The sequence below is a fragment of the Melitaea cinxia genome, chromosome 4 (genome assembly GCF_905220565.1).
Source record: "Melitaea cinxia chromosome 4, ilMelCinx1.1, whole genome shotgun sequence".
NCBI classification, from domain to species: Eukaryota; Metazoa; Arthropoda; class Insecta; order Lepidoptera; family Nymphalidae; genus Melitaea; species Melitaea cinxia.
This window is the reverse complement of record NC_059397.1, coordinates 13,116,028-13,139,944: the sequence shown is the minus strand read 5'-3', so window position 1 is coordinate 13,139,944 and position 23,917 is coordinate 13,116,028. Positions and strand designations below refer to the sequence as shown.

Sequence of the window (23,917 nt, the reverse complement as noted above, 5' to 3'; positions counted from 1 at the left end):
AATAATATAAAATAATTATACAATGCATTAGACTTGATAATAGCGTCACTATTTTTTTTTCTTTAATTATATTATGGGCTTACTCTTGACCCCAGTCTAGCTCTATAGCAGAGAGGAGGTCGAAGATGGTGCAAGCTCGCCCAGAAGAAGCCTGTTCACTCACGCTTTAAACATAAATTTATTAAGTCAAAATGAAATTAATCACTAGCACTAGCTCATAAAACAATTAGAGAAACTCAGAATGACTACTCGTAAGTTAATTACAATAGAACCGTCAAGTTTCCGGCTACTAGAATACGCTTTTATCGTAATTTCCGCCGTTTTAATGCGCATGAATACAAAAAGAAATTCATATCAACTTAATGAATAGAAACGCTTTATATTAAAAAATAATAATTAGGGGTGACTAGACAAGATAGCTATTTAAAAGAAAAATATTCTAGTCCTTCTTTAATCGCATTATTTAGGAACGAAATGAAAAAAATATTTTTGTATTAATTGTAAGTGCGCGGTTATTATTATTATTTTTTATAAATTTTGACTGTTACACTTATTAGACAATTTATCTTTTAAATATATTAAAATAGATAAATTCACAGTAAATTCTAATATCGTCTTTTGATTATTTATTTTTTCGGAAATTGATGATAAAACAAGTTTTAATTTTACACTTTTAGCTGTATATATCACGGATATATTTAATTATATAATTAATAAATGAATTCCAGAGAGAGAACCACCATGCGATAGCTCTTTGATGTTTATTAAAGCAGAGACGCTTACAGCAAGTTCTTTGAGACCTACTATAAAATTTTCACAGACATTAAATTTAAAATTTTAATAAAACATTTTATTAAAGTCATAATAAAAATAAAATAAAACATTTCATTTAAGTAAAATACAAAATATTTTATTTTGCTCTTTTTGATCTATCGATTATCGATATCGCGGTGGATTAATATCAGATAAGGATAATACTTTAACGTACTGAATTAATATAAGTCACAAATAAACGCTTTGAAGTCTTCTTTACAACAATTGCAAATACCTTACTTATATTGTCTCCGTAATGTTTCGTCCACAAATCACCTGATACATGCAAATTTCACGCTTCGAAAAATAGGAACCTTTGCTCTAACATTTTCTTTATAACAATTATATGTATAGTTAACAATGACAGTCGCTTCTGACGTAGGGAATATGAAACATTGACTTTCTCATAGTAAAATAAGGGTGTCTAGAAGCATAACGAACAACATGTTGTTCAAAATATTCAGTGAGATATGATGCATGAAATATTTTGTGTTCGTTTCCATTTTATTGTTACATAAAAATGAAATAAAAATACTCCCCAAAAATACTATAAACGAGCTCAACAGTTGATTTTACTGTTGAATTTTCAAAAACGCAATATGTTCGTAGATAAATAAATCGTCATTTGTATAAAATTTGAAATTCAATAATGAAAACATGTTTCTTTCTGATTCTGTATACTTTAATGATAATATTGTATCACTCAAATAATATAATACCTCCACAATCAACAATAAACACTTTGAAATTTGTCATCTAGTCAAACGCGAGACGCGCAATGACTGAGGGCTCAATGGTACTAAATAATAGAACACCAGGAAGCAAGGATCCCTCGGCACTATCTTTCACAATCTTTTATAAAAGTACTATTCAAAACGTTTCAAACTTGAGGTATCTTTTCGCCTGGTTTCTGGAAACCCTTAACGCTCCCTCTGGGAAAAGGGGCCCCTCTCGTGCAAGCCTCGTCGTCATGGCAACGGTGTGTTATTGGCTCCCCACAGCTATTGTAACTTCCAAAGATCTCTATAGCCATACGTATAGTCCGCGACTCTGTCCGAGATGACATAGCCCTAAATTCATACACGCCCTACTTCTCAGTTGAATGTACGTACTTGAGTTTTTTCTTTAATTGAGCTTAAGAGGGTTCAGTAATATACGAGATATTTGACTTTCGACTGATTTATTTTACACAAAATATATTCTCTTTATCAATGAACGTATGTAAAATAATGTGAGTGAATGACAGACAAAACTAATGAACGAAACTTTCAATTGTTCGTTATTTGGATCGTTTAACCAATAATTTTAAATGAATATAGTACTACCTCTACTCTAAGATAGAATAAATTAAAATAATCCTACAACATATATTAAACGATAAATGTTGAAGCTTTAAAAATACTTACATATCCATATACAAATGTAAAAAATTCTCAACAAAAATATTACTATTAAAATCGTCACATTTTGAAATTTTAATCTACCGTCAAAAATATATCAATGACAATTTTAAAAAACAATTAAGAGTAATAAAACAACGTCGACTCTGACTTGATTAACAAACCATTTAAACTATTTAACCATATACCCTCATCGCTGTCACAGATTTAATTGTATTAGCAAATTTAATACAAATTGGGTTTGTATTTTAAGTTATGAGGTAATGTTTTTAAAGCTAATTGATATACTATTATATTATTCTTTTGACAAATATGTATTTGTGTGTCCTGAATGTAGCATAAAGAATTAATTTAGTAGTAGCGTGTCAACGGAGCTTTGACTTTAGGGTTTATGACAAAAACTTCTATGAACGAAGATGCCACAAATTGCAGACTACTTTAGGCAATAAAAAATGTAAATATCAAGTTTAATTTTTTTTACTGAAAGTACTAGGTCCTCTTGTAATTTTTTTTAAATTTATGTGTCATATTTATCACCAGTTTTTAGCCCAAACACCAGCTTTTCTAAATATATAAGTTTTGTGGTATTTATAGATATTGTATACACATATATCTATATACTAGTATAACATATACTTTTAATTCAATACTTATAAAATGGTTACGTCATCAAACGATGTCGTATTATTAGAAAACAAAGAATGAATCACAAGGGGAGAGAAAATTTATTACTATGACAAAAAAATACGTGAAATCATTCTTATTATCTACTTAGAAGGCTCTCATATATATAACATAAATAATAATAAATTAAAAAATTTAAATTAAGAAATATTGTGATTTCGATTATTGGAGTAATTAAACCTCTAATCATTTAAATGTAACTTATTCCTTTATATTAAATTCATAAAGATTTATTATAATTGAAGGAAATAATTTTTCGTAATAGAAATTATTACGTTAAATTATTTTACGTTATTAATCTCAATGCCTGAATGGAAAATTAACCCATTTCATTTCCACTGGGTCAATCTACACGCGTTCACACAGAATCACTTTATTCAAGCAAAAAGTTTAATCAGTCCTTCTAATTACTCGTCCCATATAAACAAAGGATTCCATTAAACCTTACATTTTGTAAGCGAAATACCTTACTCGTTTGTAGAGATTTTCATAGTATTTATTTTTACTAGAGAGAAGATTTAGAATTAGTACTTAGATAATTTAATAAATAATGCTTACTTTTATTATTCCGTTAGCTACAGTTTAAAATTTAAATAACAGTTAATATATTAATCTAGCTGAACCAGCGAACCACGTACCGTCATTTTCTTTTAATGAATATTTCGATTTTTTCAACTTTCTTTTATACAAACCTGGTCCTGACAGTAAAGAATAAAAAAAAGATTTACATAATTTGGCGATTTTTTATTTATATAGACAGATAATAGATAAAAAGATTTATCAAATTTTATATTTTCATTTAGGAATATTGTAGTATATTATTAGTATAGTTTATATATTTTTTTATCCTAAAACATTCGAATTAATTTGAGATGTGGCTTAGTCAATTTAAGAGCACTTGAGTACATTGTATAAGTCGCATGCAATCAGTACAGTGCACAATGTGGGGAAACACAATTTGACGTATTCGTGCGAATACCTCTACTAGAGAAATAGGTATTCTCTCGACGATATGATTTAATAAAGAACTAAAATTTATACTAAAAGTTTTTCCTTATTTTATAATAGTTCCCGATATTACAAATATTTATATAAAATAACACCAACAAAAACACGCAAATGAAATTACTTTAAATTGAAATATAACTTTAATGATTATAAAATAAAATAAACATATTTTTCTAATATAGTATTAATATAAAAGTCTATAAAAAGTAATGCATAATTACTAATAACAAAACCTAATTACTTTGTGTAATGCATATAAGCCACGATTTCATCAATACATCTTCATGAAACATAACAAACTAGAAATATTTTTGATACAATAATAAAATGCAATTGCAGCAAAAGTTTTTATAAAATATAAATATTTTCCTAAAGATATAAAGAAAAGGAAATATATTACATAGGTACCAACCGATATAAAATATTCGCTAATAATATTTTATTTCATGAGTCGTAAAAAGCTCTGGTCATCACGAGGATTGGCGCTCCCATATAGCATTACAATTGTGCCATGTAAGACCCCTAATATATAAGAAAAAGAGTTTCAATAATGTAACATTTTGCGTTCCCGCATTTGACCGGCCGAAAATATTTCATTTATATGAGTAACGTTTACAATTTGGAGCGGAGAAACGAAATTATGCGCATACTGATCTAACAAATTGCTTTTTTTCGGCTCCAAGTTCCATTTATTATTTGATACTAAGCCTTTTTAACGCTTCACTGCCCTGTTATATGATTCGTTTTGACGCAAACGGACACTGAAATACGCATGACTCGGTTGCACTTGCTTCACACTACTGACTCGGGTTTGCTCACGCTAATTACACTTACATCACACTACAACTACTTGTATTATATATATTGATGTATGAATTTGGTTATTTATCTGTCTGTTATTGAAATGATAGAGATATATTATAGAATAAATTTAAACAAAAAGTATAGATATTTTTATTGTGTTTGTACAAAGCCACACCTACATTTTACGATTATAAATTAACTTTAACTATCCAAACAAAAGCAAATTTCGGTATAACATTATTTAAATCAAATTGTTTGGCCAAACACAGAACATACATAAAGCAAAAGACTAGTAAAAAAATAATCAAAAGTTAAAATAATAATAATAATTGTGTTTGCAGGCAAACGAAGAAAAACTGACTTCAATTATATCGACAAGTAATACAACGTAGGAAGACGCAAAAATAGTCAAGTAAATACGCATTATCAAAGATTACTCCAAAAATTGTAATCAGATCTCGATGAAATTTAAATGTGAACCACATGATAAACATCGGCTTTCGATTAAATTAAAAATCATTAAAATCGGTACACCCAGTAAAAAGCTAGGCGGATTTTCGAGAGTTTCCCCTCGATTTCTCTTTCTCTTCCCATCATTAGATCCTGGTTTCCTTATCATACTACCAAACTAGGGATATCGCCTTTCCAACAAAAAAAAACTTGATCAAAATCGGTTCATAAACAACGGAGTTATCACCAAACATACATAATATATATATATATATATATGTGTGTGTGTGTGTGTGTGTGTGTGTGTGTATACGGTCGAATTGAGTAACCTCCTCCTTTTTTTGAAGTCGGTTAAAAATTTGTTGCCTGTAAAGTTGTTTTACGGACGATAGTCGTTATAACAAAACATCTCCTCGGACACATAGGCCAATCGAGTGGAAGAGAGATAGATGCGACGCAAGCGTACAATTAGCGTAACGGGACAATGAGCGTAACGTAACAATGAGTCATTCTTTTTCGTGCGTACAGCCGGCGTTCATCGATTTATTAAACGATGTCACGTCAAAAATGAAAATATCCATAATCATACAATATTTCATTAAACAAACCTGCGGTCTATGTTCTTGGATAATCTAAAAGTTCGAGAGCAAGTTATAGACAAAGGATAGTTCTAAGTTGCAGGATAAGATTGTTTTCTTATTCAGTTGGCGTAGTGCCAGAACGGTTAACATATGTAACTAAGATAGTAAAATTTTCTCTTCTAACTCGATTTGACTGTCTGTGGATAATTATCACTTTATCGTCGTCTTAATTTTTGAACAGTACAAGCACTTAAAACTTAAATGTTATGTATACCCGCAGTAAATAGACAGTTATGTGTATGGTAGAAGTATTTTCATTTATTTTATTTTCCCACTTCTTTCGTAATAAAAAATGAGCGCAATGATGACGTTTGACAAAGATGACCTTTAGCTTTTTTTATGTCTAGTGGTCTGCTAATCCAAGAAAATTGTATGGGAAACATTTCATTCACATAAAATTCCAAGATAAGAGACATTGATATACAATAGATATACATATGTAAAGAACTATATTGCTTCATATCTCATAACGATGATATATAAAAAAAATTAAAACGCTTGATACTTACGCGCTAATTACATGCATATTTTGTATCGCTGTGGATGATCGTCTGGGATGCCTGGCAGGTGGCAGCGGCGGTTGAGCTGAGCCAGAACTAGGGCCGTACAGCACTGGTTGTAGCGACAGAGACGCACCTAGCGTCATTGATGGCGGACTTGACAACCTACGAGCAAAGGAATATTGTTTAAAATTACGTTCATTACGAATTCCTGCAATCACGCTTGTAGAAGATAATTATGTCATTATTATGAAGAAATACTATTAAGAAGGAGCCTAAGTTATGAAACGTACTATGGCTCTATCTATACACGGATATCGGAAAGTCCCTTAGAAAGAGAATAATGTATTGCAAGTTGATGTAAATACTAGACATCTTTTAAAGGCTCTTCACCTTTGATGATTTACGATACTTCATAATGGAGTACATTAGTTAACATGTTATGGCAATTTAACGTCGTTACTATCTTTTTTCTTCTAATATTAAATGGCTTTTAAAGAATGGGGTCTAATATATATGGGGGAAAACAAACGCACCTTAAAACTAAATAAAATATAACACCTAAAATCTACGTTCTACTATTATTTTTAGGGATTATTGATTTACGTTACGACGACGTTATGGGGCATTGCGGAGGGGTTAACCTGGCAAGCAAAAGACGAAGCAAAAGAGTTTGCTGCTATTATTATTATATCACTCGATAGTTAATATATATTTTAATATATGATCTATACAAATAAATAAAATTAGAGTGTCTGTTTGTATATTAAATAAACTTTACTAAATGCATGTGGATGCATACATGGCACATATACCAACATAATATTTTTTACAATTTTTGTCTGTCTGTTTGTTCCGGCTAATCTCTGAAACGGCTGGACTGATTTTCACTGGCACATAGCTGATGTAATAATAAGTAACTTAAGCAACTTTTATTTTAGAAATTAATTTGGTTTATAACCCTGCGAACTGAACTGAAGATAATTTTGTAAAGTAGTTTGTTTGGGTTGTCATCGAAAAAAAAATCATAGTAAAAATGTATACCCGAATATACTATAGACGCCTGCAGTACTACAAGCCTCACAAGCGCATTGGCGACCCTACCCCAATTCCCCAGGAGCTCTGGTCACCTTAATAACCACAGGAACACAACTCTGCTTGAAAGCAGTATTATTTAGCTGTCATCTTTTGTTAGATCGAGGTACTCCTCCAGTCAAGCTACTCCAGATTTTGAGCCGAATATATCCTGTTGTGCTCTACCTCAGTTAAAAAGTTCTATTATTAAGTTAATTTGTAAAAAGAAGCAAAATTATCCTACATTAGACGCGTGTCAAAACAAAACAGATCGACCGAACTACTCGAGCAAACCAACCAAGTGAATTACGACGTCTCGGTAAATCTCGTACAAAACCACACTCCATTCGACCGGAATCGTTCGAGAAAACTGTTGGGTAGTTTGTTTTGATAATTGCTTTTAGTTTTATGAACATTTAAATACATAAATTTCATTGTTTTTTCGTAAAAAAACAGTTTCAGCTTAAATGGATTCCTCATGCACAAGTACATTGTTTGTATTTTATTTATAACTAGCGACCCGCCCCGGCTTCGCGCGAGTGCAATACTGATACTAAATATAAAATATAAATTAAATATTTACAATGTAAGCGAAAAAAAAATCTGTTTATTTACGGCATCACATTAGAAACCTCTAATACTATCAGTATTCGTCTACTATAGTATGCATGTATTAAACATATAAACCTTCCTCTGGAATCACTCTATTTACTATAGACTTGATTATTTATATTAAGGTGTTTTCTTAACTACCAAACACTAAATTGACTTTTGTGATAACTAATTTACTTTTTAACCGACTTCCAAAAAAGGAGGAGGTTCTCAATTCGACTGTATTTTTTTTTTTTTTTTAATGTATGTTACATCAGAACTTTTGACTGGGTAGACCGATTTCGACAAATTTTGTTTTAATCGAAAGGTGGTGTGTGCCAATTGGTCCCATTTAAATTTATTTGAGATCTAACAACTAGTTTTCGAGTTATATGTAATAATGCGTTTTTACTTGACGCTTTTTTCGTCGACCTACGCTGTATTATACCGCATAACTTTCTACTGGGTGTACCGATTTTGATAATTCTTTTTTTGTTGGAAAGAAGATAACCCTAGTTTAGTACCATGATAAGGAGACCAGGATCTGATGATAGGATCCCAGAGAAATCGAGGGAAACTCTCGAAAATCCGCAATAACTTTTTACTGGGTGTACCGATTTTAATAATTTTTAATTTAATCGAAAGTTGATGTTTATGATGTGGTCACATATAAATTTTATCAAGATCTGATAACTACTCTTTGACTAATCTTTGATAACGCGTAGTTACTTGTCTATTTTTTGGTCGATCTACGTTGTATTACTCGTCGATGTAATTGAAGTCGGTTTTTTTTTTCGTTTGTTTTATTAATAACATTCGCTATACCGGATTTGTACTCACAACTTTTAAATAAGGATTAAGATTATTGCATTGAGTTATTTTCGTTACCTGAATATTACGTTAACAAAACCTAATGTAACTCGTTTATAACAAAATGTATATTGAAGTTATTATCGGTAAAATGTTATCATTCGTATCGGCGTCGACGACAATAGTTAATAGCCTTCCGCAAACACAATTCACGGTTACAGGTCAATAAATTTCTACAAAATTGTCTATCCAGAGACCTCTCACTATTTACATTTACTACGAGTATACAGAAACTTTGTTTTATAATCGGGAACAAAATATTGCATGGTTACTTTTTAATATTATAAGATTGAGCCTAAATAATAGGACCTGTTACACATGTAGAAGACTACATAAGAACAAGTCTCGTTTTTATACATATATTATATCTTACCACGCAAATATCATTCAAGTCTAAAACGGATGATAAATCATAATATGCCCTATACCTATTATGATTATGGTACTTATTTGTTCATCATTTCACTAATTTCACAATAATTTGACAGTAATTTTATTTTATTACTATTCATACAACAAAAAGCAATTTACCTAATATATCACGTTTTATTTTTTTGACAATGAGTACAATGAGGCAATTTTTGCCTGTCGTTGACTCTTCAACTAGAACAACTCAATAAAATTTAAGTGTACGTACATAAATTCGATAAGTCAACCCTTCAATTTAATAAACTTCGTTTACTAAGTAATATATTAGTTTTACAAGACCGCCAAATACACTTATACTCATGCGAAACACAATCACTTATATAAAAGTATCAATTTATTAAACTGAAGTTAATAACGTATACATTATAATAAATTAAGTATTATAAATATTTTATAACAATGTCAACAATATATAAAATCATGGTACAAGCGTTATTGATTTATGAACCCATTAGAATGGCAAAACAGTTTAGCGAAACCTAGACCGCGTCTACAATTTACTGGCCGCCGTTTCCGCCTGTCTGGATATTATGGGAATCTGATACACTAAAATCGTAATCCTACTGGATATTATATTTCCAGAGAACTAACGTAAAGAGGATAAAGTTTTATGGCTATTGTTAGTAAATAATATTTTTGAAATTTTATTCATCTAATATCTCCGAGAAGACTTAAAGAGGAGCAATTTGAACCAGTCTTCAATAATATATTATACTCGTAGTAACTTTACCAAGAGATTTGGAATATAGAATGTAGATTCTGCTGAAGAAACCCGACAAAAACTCGATTGCTACTCTTTAAAACTTATTAAAGGATCATTAATAATTATAAATTTAATCTAACATGTCTTGGTCAAATTCTGTGCGGACTGATTAACTGACTTATTCATCGTAACTAAATCTAAACAATTTAAACAAAATATGTACATTGAATTTCGTCCTTATGGTTCTTTAAAAAAGTTTACATGCAATTAGGGACCTATGGGAATTCTACGCCAAATGTAACGAAAAGGGAATAAAGATTGTATGAATGCCCAATATTTTGAAGTTAGAAATATGTTTTTTTTTTTCTATGATTTGATTAGAAATGAATACGTGATACAGGCTTTTGGAATTATCCTTTAAGGAAGTTGATATTTTATGATATTATAATCTGTCATACTGTAACTTAATATTATCACACACTTTTTATACGGTTTTATTTAGCTTGACCACTTTATTTATTTGTTTGTTTAGGGCAAATGTAGTAATTGGAATTTTACCCCCTTCCTGATAACAAACTGATCTAAAATTTGGTACACACTCTTAATCTTAATGACAATACAACATAATATATTCCATATGATTGTAAATCCAAGTTGGCCGCCGATACAAAATTTCGGAACACATATTACTTCACAAAAACCTCAATATGGGTATCAGATGAAAGGACTTGATTGGTAAAATAGAGCTCACTTTGAAAAATCCAAGCTGGCTGCCGCTACAAAATGGCAGATTACATATTTTCCACAAATACCTCAATATGGGTATCAAATGAAAGGGCTTGATTGGTAGAATACAGTTTATTAGACTGTGCCGGTATATTTATTACAAATCTAAAAACCGTTTAACAAAGAATTTCTTTAACTTAGAATCGGGACCCAAGCATGGGTCCCACCCAAGTCAAAATTTTGTATCGAGTCGGCGATTGTATGGCGTTAGTGTGGCTAAAAAATGATACGTCGTTAGCGGTACACAACCCAAGTTAAGGTAAAAGGTTAAAACGAGAACTGTGTGGCATTAGGGTGGTTTGAGGAAGGACAAGCATACGTAGCTCTGAGTCGAGTAAAGTCTTTGGAAGGATTGTGTATTGAAGAGTTAGATTGCAACAAATTGTCAGGAAACAAACCATGTGATAGTGAGGCACTACACGAACTCAGTAGAATGAGAAAATCAAATAACAACAAAACTAAAAACTTGAAAATAAAATAAACTACGTTTATTTTATTTAAAAAGAAAACTTCGTATTATTTAGTTAAATGTCTATCTAAATTTTCTTGTCTCATTTTAGACTTGTTGTTTTTGTATTCAATTTAATTTTACATATTTTAAATTAACAATATTTTTCTTACTTATTACTACAAATTTATTTAAAATAAAAAATTATAGTATTTATGTCAAAGTAGATATTTACGTAACTAGGAAAATGTAATTCGTTATGAACCCATCTCGAAAGTTAAAGAGACATACTAAATCATTTACTATTTTTAGATACTTTTAGAAACTCTGGGTCTCTAAGTTCATTAAAACTAAATCTAAATTAGAGTATGAAAATATTACCGTAAAGGGGATTCCATGTGAACTCGATGAGAAGAACAAGATGGTGCCGGTTGATGTGTTGGATGAGCGGGTATAGGGGGAGGGCTGCTGTGTCTGCTCAATGTTTCTGGTGACACTAATGCAGCCCCCGGTGACGCCGGGCTGGGTAGCGGTGGGGCACTACTGCCAGACATTTCGGAGTCTGCACCAAATGTCCCCCTCGACACGTGGGAACCTCCCGACATGTTGTTCGCCGGTATCGAATAGCAGCTAAAATAAATCACAAAATATGTTTAATTTTTTTCTATAATTTAAGTAATATAAATACACATAATTGTAGCCTTAGACATTCATATAGATATATCATATATGTATCTAAGTAACACAAGCAATTGTGTTTTGATGAACATTTGTGGACTTATCGCGTAAGGAGCGGAGGGATCTCTACCAGGCATTCATAAAGCAGAGGATATAATAATAGACATTGAGTATAGGTTAATAGCTTAACAGATTAGATCCAATTCTCAATATTTATAGAACAAATTCTCTTTGCTTTTCTATGTATATCTAGGAAATTTTACAAGTTGATTTTGTTAGATTTTTTTTCTAATACGATTTTTACTAAATTACCGGACAAAATAATTGTGCAACATGATTATAAAAGATTTTCGTTTCTTAAGATTGCATTCTTATGTTAATTTCGTATTCTGGCGTCGTTGTTATAAGTAGTAAAATACTTAGCAACGAAGAGTTATGGTCTCCCGAGCAACGTCTAAAGTTTCCCATTAAAAGTTAGCATTATTAAAGTTACCTGCTCTCTTAAAAACGACAGACATCCTTCCTCAAAGGTTACTTTAATCAGTATAAAATTTATCCGATACATTTTATAATTATTCAAGTAATTTTTGAGAAAGGATGTCAAGTTTAAGATACTTATATACGTTCCTAAATTTGTTGAATATTACACTTTTAATAAAAAGATTGAATAAACACCGTACCGTTCAAAGCATTATAGGAAAATATTTTTGATTTTTTTTTTCTATATTAATAATTATGTATAATTTCAAACTCACTTGTACGAAGTCACAAACAAAAGCTTCAATTGGTTGACTATTGGTTGGCCCTATTATATCTACTCTTAAGCTGTGTATAAATTTCGGGCTCGATTCCATGGATATTTCTAAGATCTTGTCATTTTTGTCCTTAAAACGATCCCATAGTTCTCAACAAACTCGGAATGTGAGTTTAAGGATAAAATGGGAAAGAAATTGATGGCTCAAGATTTTCCGTATTTCAATCGAAAGCGTAATACGCTCTCAGCTCATTTTAATGGAGTTGTCTAAAGCTTAACGAATAGTATGCTGGCGCGATTTAAAAAATCCATTTACATTTTGAATTACATACAATTCTGAACTGAACCCGTCGCTTTTAAAAACAATTTCATTTTAATATTTTTTTATACCTTCAATCAATCGTACTGCAATTGGTGTCTGAAATTCAGTTTACTTTTTCAAATGTTAATAATTTCGGAACGTCGGAGAAAACACGTACACTCTTTGTGCCGCCGTTCAATTGGTGTAATACAAATAATAAGCCGATTTGGTCGCTGGATATCGGAAAACGTGACGAAAATATCGACAACTGCTGCAAATGAAATACCATCTGACAAACTTTGCTTTCAGTCGAATTTTGAACTATTTAATATTCCAACGTCAGATTTCTAGGGATTGGAGCAATTTAAATATTATATTTGTCCACTAGAGAAAATTAGTTTCCAGAAATTCACCTTTTAATCTTCTCTACTAATAATTATCAGTCAGTAATATTTATTTGTGTAATATGAACAAATACATAGTATATTTAGCACTCATTTTTTTTACTGCTGATTTTTGGGATAAAATTTTGTACGAATTTTGCTACATATGTATTAATACATCCACAATATAATAAGGAAAATAGAGATAGGCTGAATATTGAAATCGGTCGTTTTAGAGCTTCAACCCCTTTGTTCGATGTTTATAGTTTCCGTCAAAAAAATCCGTCATAGCATTGTTAACATCAAATATCTATATATACCTATATATATTAACATACTTCTGAAAAAAACATATCCCAAATAATTCTTTACCAACTTATAGTATGAATTAAGTCAATGATTCTTCATTGACTTCATTTATACACTCAATTTTGTTGAGATCAGAACTCTCAATCTAACACTCTTTAATATCTAAAATAATTGACATTAACTCCTTCAGAAAGTATATAAAATCTGTTGGTTCAAATTAATTATTGTCTATCACTAAGTTACACAATTAGAGATTTGAAATCCTTTCATAGATTGTTACAAAGACAATACCAATGTCGCCTTTTGTTCCGTAATCTCTCTTTAGCGAAGAACAAGGCTGCCGTTTGAGATCATTTCTCTCTTCGATATTTCAGCTACTCTAATTTGCTTTTTGAATGGATCTATCAACAAACAGATTAATTCAATAATATTATTGGGTAAGAAAATAATATTGGGTATATAAATATAGCTATTGTATAAAGAGCGTTATATTTTATGTTTTTTGTCAACGAATATCTACATTTTTATAACAATTTGTAATAATTTTAATGTTTTTTACCTATTGAAGAAAAATGAAATATACCTTTCAAATTCAAACTATTTTTCGTATAATAAAATTTTTTTATTTAAATAAACCTAAAATTAAGATTATCTTCTGCTTAACGATATAAAATAACTAAATTTAGGTAAAATGATTGACATTTACTTCTATTTGAAAGTGCTAAAATTAAAATTAATTCTTATTAATAAATAATTAAATTTCCTCAAAAGTAAATGTCAATTATAAACTTGAATGCTTCCGAAAGTGTTTAAAATTAACTCGTTAGCGTCGTCCAAACCGCAGACAATTAAATAAAATTTTAATTAAATGATACTTCAAAATAAAACTCGTTTCTCTACGAAATCGAATAAAATCGAGCGACGAGCGCGCCATTTCCGCATCCAATATGGCAGCGTTTGATTTCCTGTACCGTTTCCCGCGAAAACGTTTTACGTGGGATTACGGTGTACGTTTATATATTAATCAAGCTTGACTACCGACCTGTTAAATACAAAAGTACCTATTAACCTCACTACGTATACACTACTTGGCATAGCAAGCATAATGCATTTACTTTTTGTGCATGACTCCTAGAAATCATAAAATAAAATATTCAGGTCAAACCATTGATACATTTTGTCGCGAAGTATTTGACAATTGACTGAAATAGTATTCTAGCAGTACTTTGTAATTTATTGCGTACATGACAATTATAATCTAAATTATTTATTATTACAGAGTTAAGCAACAACTATAAAAAATATTTAATAGTAATAATATGTGAATGTATCTATTTTTACAATTTATACTTCTAGAGTTGGTTTACATCATTTACAAATTTAATTTATGAAGCTTATTTAAATTAAAAAAAAATCAAACCACGCTAGTTGATGCAACACTATATCGTTTATATAGAACAAAGGAAGTCCTTCAACTTCATTTGAAACAATGGTTACTTAAAACGGCCTAAAACATGAGACGTCTACGCTTCGTTAACAACTACCGATAGCATTAACTGTTGCTGGTCACGAGCGAGCCTTCATTATACAAATTTGGTGATAGTCGCCCTTTTAATTATTGTTACAAAATAGAACTGGTTTACGACCGAATAATCTACGAGTTCAACTTATCGTCAAATAAAGGAATATATTTTTCTAATCAATGATTTCGGAATTTACATTTGTTTAATTTTTATGATACATAAATTATTGTATAAATAAAAAAATACCGAAGTCTATATAGAAACATTTATTGTGATGACAAAATTAGCAAAAAAAGAAATTAATAATAATTTATAAATAATTAACGAAAAAATGTGGCGGCACTATATTCATCGACCCCGTTAATGTAAAATAACCCTCATTAATATTTTATATCAATATACTAAAAAAATCGATGATTGCCATTGAGACATTAGGACGAAAACTTAGATAGGATAAAATGTAAAATCTCAAGCGATTCGTGTTATAAAATAAATATAAAAAATTATGTGGTGTCATGGGACACCAGGTCGGAACGAAGTTCCTGAGGATAGTATAGAAGCTACACAATTTTTAAAACAATGTTGAATTTTATATATATTTTCTAGTTTTTGATCTTTTTTTTTTTGTTTTTGTTAATTGGTTTTTAATTATGAACATAAAAGTATTCAGGAAATTTAGTATTTTAGAAAATAACAAATACCGTAAAACAAAATAAATTGAACAAAATAATTATAATAATAATAATTCAAACTATTAAGTGAAATAAAAAACATGTGTATTTATTTATTTTTGTCGACAGTATAAAATTACATAAATAATTTAAAAAAAAAAGTTTACTAGTAATATTTTAGTTTTACAAACGTCATAGGTATTATACAGTCGTTTGACTGATATTACGTCACTTCCGTTATATATTTTTCTTACGGTTTTAGTATCACATTTTTTTCAGTTCGGTCGACCAGCCAAATGTCAAGCCTGCCGTAAGGAACTTCGTTCCAATATGCTATGGTTTCATTTGCGTTTTTTTTTTTTCGTGAGACAAAGCTATTTGCTTTAGCTCGTGGTAACGGTAACGACTACGGAACCCAAATAACGAGTTTTAAGCGGCATAGATTAAAACGTCATTTTAATACCAACGTATTCAAAATCAAAATCAAAAATAAAATTTTTCAAAAGCACAAAATTAGCTACGAAATTTTAATTCTTTTTTTTTTAAAGTGAAACTACCACCGGTTTGAAATACAGATTCTACAGAGAAGAACCGGAAAGAAACTCCATAGTTACCTTTTGAAAAGAAAAATATAAACTGTAGGTATCTTAGAACGTAGGTTTATTTATAGGAAATGCAGCTAATAGCATGCTTTTCGAAAGCAGAAAAATAGTTTTTAACTATAAACATTCAATTAAAATAAAATCCAAATTTTAAATTCTTTATTCGATTAGGCTTTACGAAGCATCTTTTAATCAACAATTTACAATTAATTTTAAGCTATGAAATGTTCCAGAAGAATCGATGACAAAATGGATAGTTACCCTTTTTTAAATGAATCTTATACCTACTGTGTCGTATATGGCGCAAGCAGGCAAAGGTAAGCCAGACTAGTTAATGTTTTAAAAGCAATTTTCCTAAACGAATAACAAAATTTTATCAGTGTGGTTTTACAAAATATTAAACATCACGTTTAAATTGAAAACATTATAAAAATTGCTGAAGCACTAAAAAATTTGCTCGTAAAAATTTCATTCACCAAAAAATCACTTTCACTATCTAAAATCTTACTAATCTTTGAGCGCCAGTATAAATATTGTCAGTCGTATACGTGTTATACGTCTAGCGTACTATACTCCGCCAATAAAGTACCAAAAGATCCTATGTAATAAACATGCTAATACATAAATTGGACTTAATTCTCTTGGTAATAAAGTACATTTTGGCTCTGAACATTGATTACTTTATAGAATTGTATAATAAGTATCGCTACGTAGCGTTCGCTTTCGTTAGAGCCCGTTGGCCGCCCGCCCAGTGATCAATGGACGTCTGTAGTAACTGACTTTTTACGCTGAACGTAGTTTTTGTACTTTTATGCAAGGGATAAAGATAAAAGAATCAGTTACGAACCTATTCTCCGGGGGTTAAAACTGAAAAGCAAAAGTTATTTACATACTAACCGTACTTTATGCATTCTATTCATTTTTATACAACGCACCCTTAATAAAACAAAGATGTAACTCAAAAATCGCAATTTGTGGGAATTGGCGTTTGAAGTTTAGCACTTTTTCCGCATTGTGTTTGATTAAAAATTACCAATTATTTGTAATGCTTTTAATGACTTTTATTATTGATATCAGTAGTTTAAAGTACAGAGATTAATAGAATAATAGAAAAACAACTGTGTTAAAATCCATAATAGCTGTAAAATGGAGATGAAAAAAAAGTTCCGACTTAAATCTCTTTATGCCAAAAATTACTTAGTAATTTAGGTAGTATTTCAAAAAAAATCTCTTTAGTATTAAAACATAACAAAATGTTTTAAAAATAAATCACAATGTTTCGTTTTATGATTATTTAATTGTAATTATGATGCTGTATGTACTAATGCATCATTTTTTTATAAAACGAAAACTGAAATTTATCACCTTTTTTTTAAATTAAACAAATTTTTATTAATCATCCGATATTTATATATCTCTTTATGGCTACAAATATTGTTTTTTAAACAAAACAAAAACTATACACTATTATAAGAATTAGGTACAATTAGTCTCTAGTACTTTGTGGCTACGGGTACTGTGTGGCTACGGGTACTGTGTGGCTACGGGTACTGTGTGGCTACGGTACCAAAGAATATAGCCACCCCCTCTCTTCCCGTGGGTGTCGTAAGAGGCGACTAAGGGATAACACAGTTTCACTACCACCTTGGAACTTAAAAAGCCGACCGGTGGCGGGATAACCACCCAACTGCTGGCTTTGAAATACACAGGCCGAAGACGGGCAGCAGCGTCTTCGGTGCGACAAAGCCAGTACTGCGGTCACCAACCCGCCTGCCCAGCGTGGTGACTAAGGGCAAAACACATGAGTTCACGCTATTTTTGGCGTAAACTTGTGGAGGCCTATGTCCAGCAGTGGACTGTATAGGCTGTAATGATGATGATGAGTCTCTAGTAAATATCTCCTAAAATCACAAATAATTACTAACCACAAATAATCTAATATATAAAATTCTTGTGTCGCGGTGTTTGTAGTTAAACTCCTCCGAAACGGCTAGACCGATTCACACGAAATTTTGTGTGCATATCGGGTAGGTCTGAGAATCGAACAACATCTATTTTTCATACCCCTAAGTTATCATATATGGCAAAACAACGTTTGCGGGGTCAGCTAGTAAATAGTATAAAAATCAGCAGTCTCTTCTTTCTTATATTGTCTATCATCTTGTTTTTGCTCATTGTTTGAATTATCATATGATACACATATATCACACTGACCTTTTTTTGGTTGGTGAAACCCTAAGTTAAATACCGTCGGAATCAATATTTTCTGCACATTTGAATCGTCTCGCCATAAGACTCGACGAATTCCAACCACCAGAGCAGGTTGGGTTTCGAAATGACTACAACACCGTAGACCACATCCATACTGTTCGACAGATTATTCAAAAGACAGAGACATATAATCAGCCGCTGTGTATGGAATTTGTGGACTGCGAGAAAGCCTTCAACTGTGTCGAGACCTGGGCTGTCCTGGACTCTCTGCAGAGATGTCATATCGACTGGCGATATATCGTGGTACTGAGATGTATGTACGACGCAACGACGATGACCGTTCATGTCCAGGACCAGAGAACAAGACCTATTTCCCTGTGGCGTGGGGTAAGACAGCAAGATGTAATTTCACCGAAACTGTTTACCACTGCGCTGGAGGATATCTTTAAGACCTTGAACAAGGCATCAATGTCAACGGTGAATACATCTCACCTTCATTTCGCCGACGATATCGTCATCTTTGCGGACACGTTAGATGAGTTAGGCCAAATGCTAGCCGGTCTAAACGAGTCCTCCCGACGTGTCGTTCTCTGTATGAACTTGGACAAAACGAAAGTTATGTCTAACAACCAAGTCATACCGAGACAGGTATCGGTCGATGGTACCCTTCTCTAAGTTGTTCAGGATTATATTTACTTAGGCCATACTATCCAACTAGGCCGCAACAACTTTGAGAAGGAGGCGATAGGAGAATTCGGTGGGGCTGGGCGGCATTTGGCAGGCTTCGTCGAGTCTTCACTTCGAAGATTCCGCAATGCTTGAAGACAAAAATCTTCGAGCAATACGTCCTGCCTGTGTTAACATTACCGAGCCGAGACATGGACACTGACGAAGGGACTGGTCCACAAATATAAAGTCCCTCAACGTGCAATGGAACTGGCCATGCTTGGGATTTCCCTCAAAGATAGGATTAGAAACGAGACTACCGCGAGAGAACGAAAGTAACCGATATAGCCCACAGAATTAGCAAGTTGAAGTGGCAGTGGGCTGGTCATCTGTGGCGCAGGACCGGTGGCTGTTGGAGCAGACGCATCCTGGAGAAGAGATCGCGTCTTGGCAAACACAGTGTGTGACGTCCTCTGGCCCGTTGGACCGACGATCTACCTAAGATTGCCGGTGTAAGCTGGATGAGGATTGCGGAAAACCGGGATGTCTAGCGCGAACTTGGGAAGGCCTATGTCCAGCAGTGCATTGCAATAGGCTGAACTGACTGACAAATATTTGGTTTATTATTGCAGTCAGAGTTAGAAGAACTTTGATTTTCAAACATAAAATTTCTTCTGTTGACAGGCTTATTAAACAACGTATTAAAATCTACAGTGCATCGTCGTCACTCAGGTTGACGTCACTTAGATCTGTGTATTATACTGGAGAAATATTGTAACTGGCCACACTATTGTAATTTCGTCGCTCTCTCAACTGAATTTGCTCATATTTTGCTCAGTATTTTGTGGTGAATTGGTGCAAGACGTCTTTTCTTCACAATCCGTTGTAAAGTTTTGTGGGGCAGGGTTTTGGGTAGGCATTGAACTATTGGAGCTTGAAAAACTGGATGAAGATGAGCTAGAAGAGCTTGACGATGATGAGCTAGATGAATCGGAACTAGATTAAGATGATCTTGAAGACGAACCAGAGGACTGTAAATGGCTAGTATTATTTAGGTGTCATTTTTCTCGTCAACTCATAAGTGACAGTAAAATATTGAGTCGGTGTCATCATTTTTGTCAGCTCTGCAGTTACATTTTTGGGCTCTGGAGATATATGTATTTTGTTGATTTTCCTCTTCAACCTGCATAACTTCTTTAGTCTAATATAACAATAATTGATAACACTGTAGTATATTTTAAGGATGAATAATAATCAGAATTATTTAACGTCAAAATAGCAGCATTGTTGAATGACAATGATCTATTCAGTCGTATTGCCATAAAAGAGTAACAATCATCCATCCATACGTCATCCTCATAAACTTTCACATTTATTACAGTAATCAGATGAAAAAAAATTATAACTTATTACACTATTATTATATTACTTAAAAAGCCGACCGGTGGCGGGATAACCATCCAACTGCTGGCTTTGAAATACACAGGCCGAAGACGGGCAGCAGCGTCTTCGGAGCGACAAAGCCAGCCCTGCGGTCACCAACCCGCCTGCCCAGCGTGGTGACTATTGGCAAAACACATAAGTTCACGCTATTTTTGGCGAAAGCTTATGGAGGCCTATGTCCAGCAGTGGACTGTATAGGTTGTAATGATACACTATTATGTTTATCTTATAACTTTTACGCTCGATACGCTGAAACTTAACAAAAATTGTGAGCTCTAAGACGACTCCGTTTTCAAAACCTATACAAATAAGCACAACAGTTACAAGTTATTCTTAACTTTTACACGAAAAGGGAATTAATGTTGAAAGTTTTTACTTATCTTTCGTCATTCTAAATAATAAAAAGAAGTAAACAAAAGTGACTTTTATAAATAGCCTTATTTATTACAATAAAGTGATACTTAACCAATTACTCCAACAACTAAGGCATATATTTCAATATAAAACCGAAGTGTTAGGCGTTAATTTTGTAAAATTTGTCAGTTTTTAAAACAAAACCGAAGTAAATCCAAATGTTACACATCATTATCAAATGTGTTTTCTGAGAGAATGAAGTATAACAAAAATCATCTTTTTATTTTAAATCCCTTTTAATCTAATATCGAATTATTTGATGTTACTCAAAACGGCAGCACTTTAATCTCCGCTCACTGCCGGTGCATCTCTGAATCACGCCACTTTATAAGAACTGACTTGTCAGTTCCAGTTCATAGAAAAGAGAGCAACAGTCGCGTATCTCTCTGTATCTTATAGTTAAAACGCCGGAGTCGAAGTCTACCTATTCTTTATGCGACGAAGACGGGTTTTCTTGTAAAATCTCCAAATCCACAAATTTTGAGTTACATCTTTGTTTTATTAAAGGTGCGACAAACTATGTTTATATCAAAATCTGTGAATTAAATTCTAAAACATGATTAAAAGTCTATTAAGTGCTTGAAATATTTAGCTTAACTTAAAAGATATCTCATACATAACAAAACTAAAGAGACTTACATAAATTACTGGAGTGGTACATATTTCATCCAATTGGAATGTAGTTCGATATTATTGGATTATGGTGGAATCAATTATGCATCTGTCTGTGACGTAATTACCGGTTGATTGAATATGTTCATTTCCGCATAAGCTGTAATTGTGTCTGAAGTTTCAAATATTTATTGTGACTAAGTATGTAAGCAATTGTAACTTATTGAATATTGTATTTATAATACACGCCTTTTTTTAGAAATCAGAATAAAGCAACTCCCTCAGGGTCGGAATAAATCAAAATTATCATAATGTTGCCTTATCCAGAGAACTCCATTTGTGATTTTTTTTATAAACAATGACATAGAAATACTGATAAAAACAATCACAATATTCGTACCTATTACAGATTAAAATAGTTACGGGATCAAGTTATTAAATAGAATCGTTACATAAATTCCTTTTTAAATTCCCAGGCTACTTTATACCCAGTATAATATAAAAAATGAAAATTAAAACGCCTGTATTCGTATTATTACAAGTTATAAAGTAGGTATACTTCAACTAACATATGTATGCTGCTGGATGGCTGTTGGCTAACGATACAATTTTACCTTTATATAAAATAGGTACTTGTACAATAAACATTTAAATCATTATACTTCCTGAAACAGTAATTTTTTTATGTCTTTATTTACCATGATTTGATAGAAGTGTTAATTTTTATGTCTAAAAATATAATGATATCTGTGTATAACTAATAATACTGAGCCGCATTGTTTAGTATAGTTATTTAATACAAAATATACTTAGACGCAAAGTATAACATTGTTATATAACTATTATTAATCACAATTGTCCCAGTCTTCTTTTCAGCCATTTTTTAACGTTAGTAGCGGAATATTCAGTTACATTCGTTACATGTCATGTGGTCGATACCGCAGTAGCCGCATTTGTTTACGAAGTTACCGTACGAGTACATGTGGTTACAGTAACATTGTTGAGTGAGTCCTTTAAATATTTTCCCTTCCACGCTTACCCTTTATCTAACATAACATGTAAAAAATATTTTTGTATTTAGAAACAAAATACTATAGGAGTTAATAAATATTGTAATAAAATTAATTTATACTTCATAAAAGAGGTCTTTGCTTATCAATGAGAATTGACTAGAAAGTTACAGTTTCGTATTGTACTACTTTTTATTCTTGTAGGAACTTAATATAAACAAAAAAAGCTACGAAATGCAAGCTGTTTTCATTGCCGCAAATATCCTCTCTCGCTTCGAGATTTTCGTTTTGTTCCATGAAGAGTTTTTCTGTGAAGGTGCTCAGTGAAATAGTCGTGAGAATAAGAAACGTCTTACGAGAAGTTTGTTGCTACTTTTTTTTTAATTTACCCTAGAGTTATGAAGCACTATTTCGCTCGCTGTGTAAATGGAAAATAATACAGTTCTATAAATTTAATCGAATCGGAAAAAAGTAGGACGATATTTTGCACTCAATAATTCATCAAACTTTCAGGGAAAATGTTTAACCATACGCTCTCTAACACATGTCGTGGCAACAAATGTCGTACCTAGTTACTTTTTTAATTAGCACAGGTTCGCGTGAGATTTCCACATTCTCTTGCTTTTTATAATTAATCGACGACCACCCTTGTCAACGGACGTTTGCGGGGTAACCGGTCAACGACCTCGGATATTTAGGACGACCCGGGGCTTATACCATTGAAACAAATATGTCAGGAAGTAGGGCGAGGGATACAGCCGTACAGGGTATCAATGGTTTCCTATCCTGCTTTTACACCTTGTCGACTTCTTAAAAATATCATTCATCAAACGCCTCAAGAGTTGAATTTCTCTAAACATTTAGCTACTATTACCAAAACTATTTAATAATTAAAAATTTAAATGGCTCAAATACCGTTTAATTCATACACTTTAATAATCATAACAATCAGGGAGTACCTTTGTATAGTATCAACGTTGACGTCGGTCCCACTGACTAATTCCGTTTCTGTTATCTTCATCGTAAACTCGGACTTCTTAGGTTCACTTGAGATACATTATATTATGTTAGTGTCAAATCATGTCTTTGAAGTGCAACACGCAGGTCGCCGCGGACGCGCTCTCAACACTGAATCAGGC

General features: G+C 32.0%; 1 protein-coding gene across 1 annotated transcript in view; it reads right to left on the bottom strand.

The window, feature by feature from the left end:
• The window catches only part of LOC123670237 (proton channel OtopLc-like), a 76,297-nt gene that overhangs the window by 17,898 nt on the left and 34,482 nt on the right, over positions 1-23,917 (bottom strand). Inside the window, exons 2-3 of the mRNA XM_045603744.1 lie at positions 11,583-11,831; positions 6,310-6,465 (exon numbers count right to left, since the gene is read on the bottom strand). Coding sequence (XP_045459700.1) covers positions 6,310-6,465; positions 11,583-11,831 — 405 coding nt within the window. The remainder of the gene's footprint in view (positions 1-6,309; positions 6,466-11,582; positions 11,832-23,917) is intronic.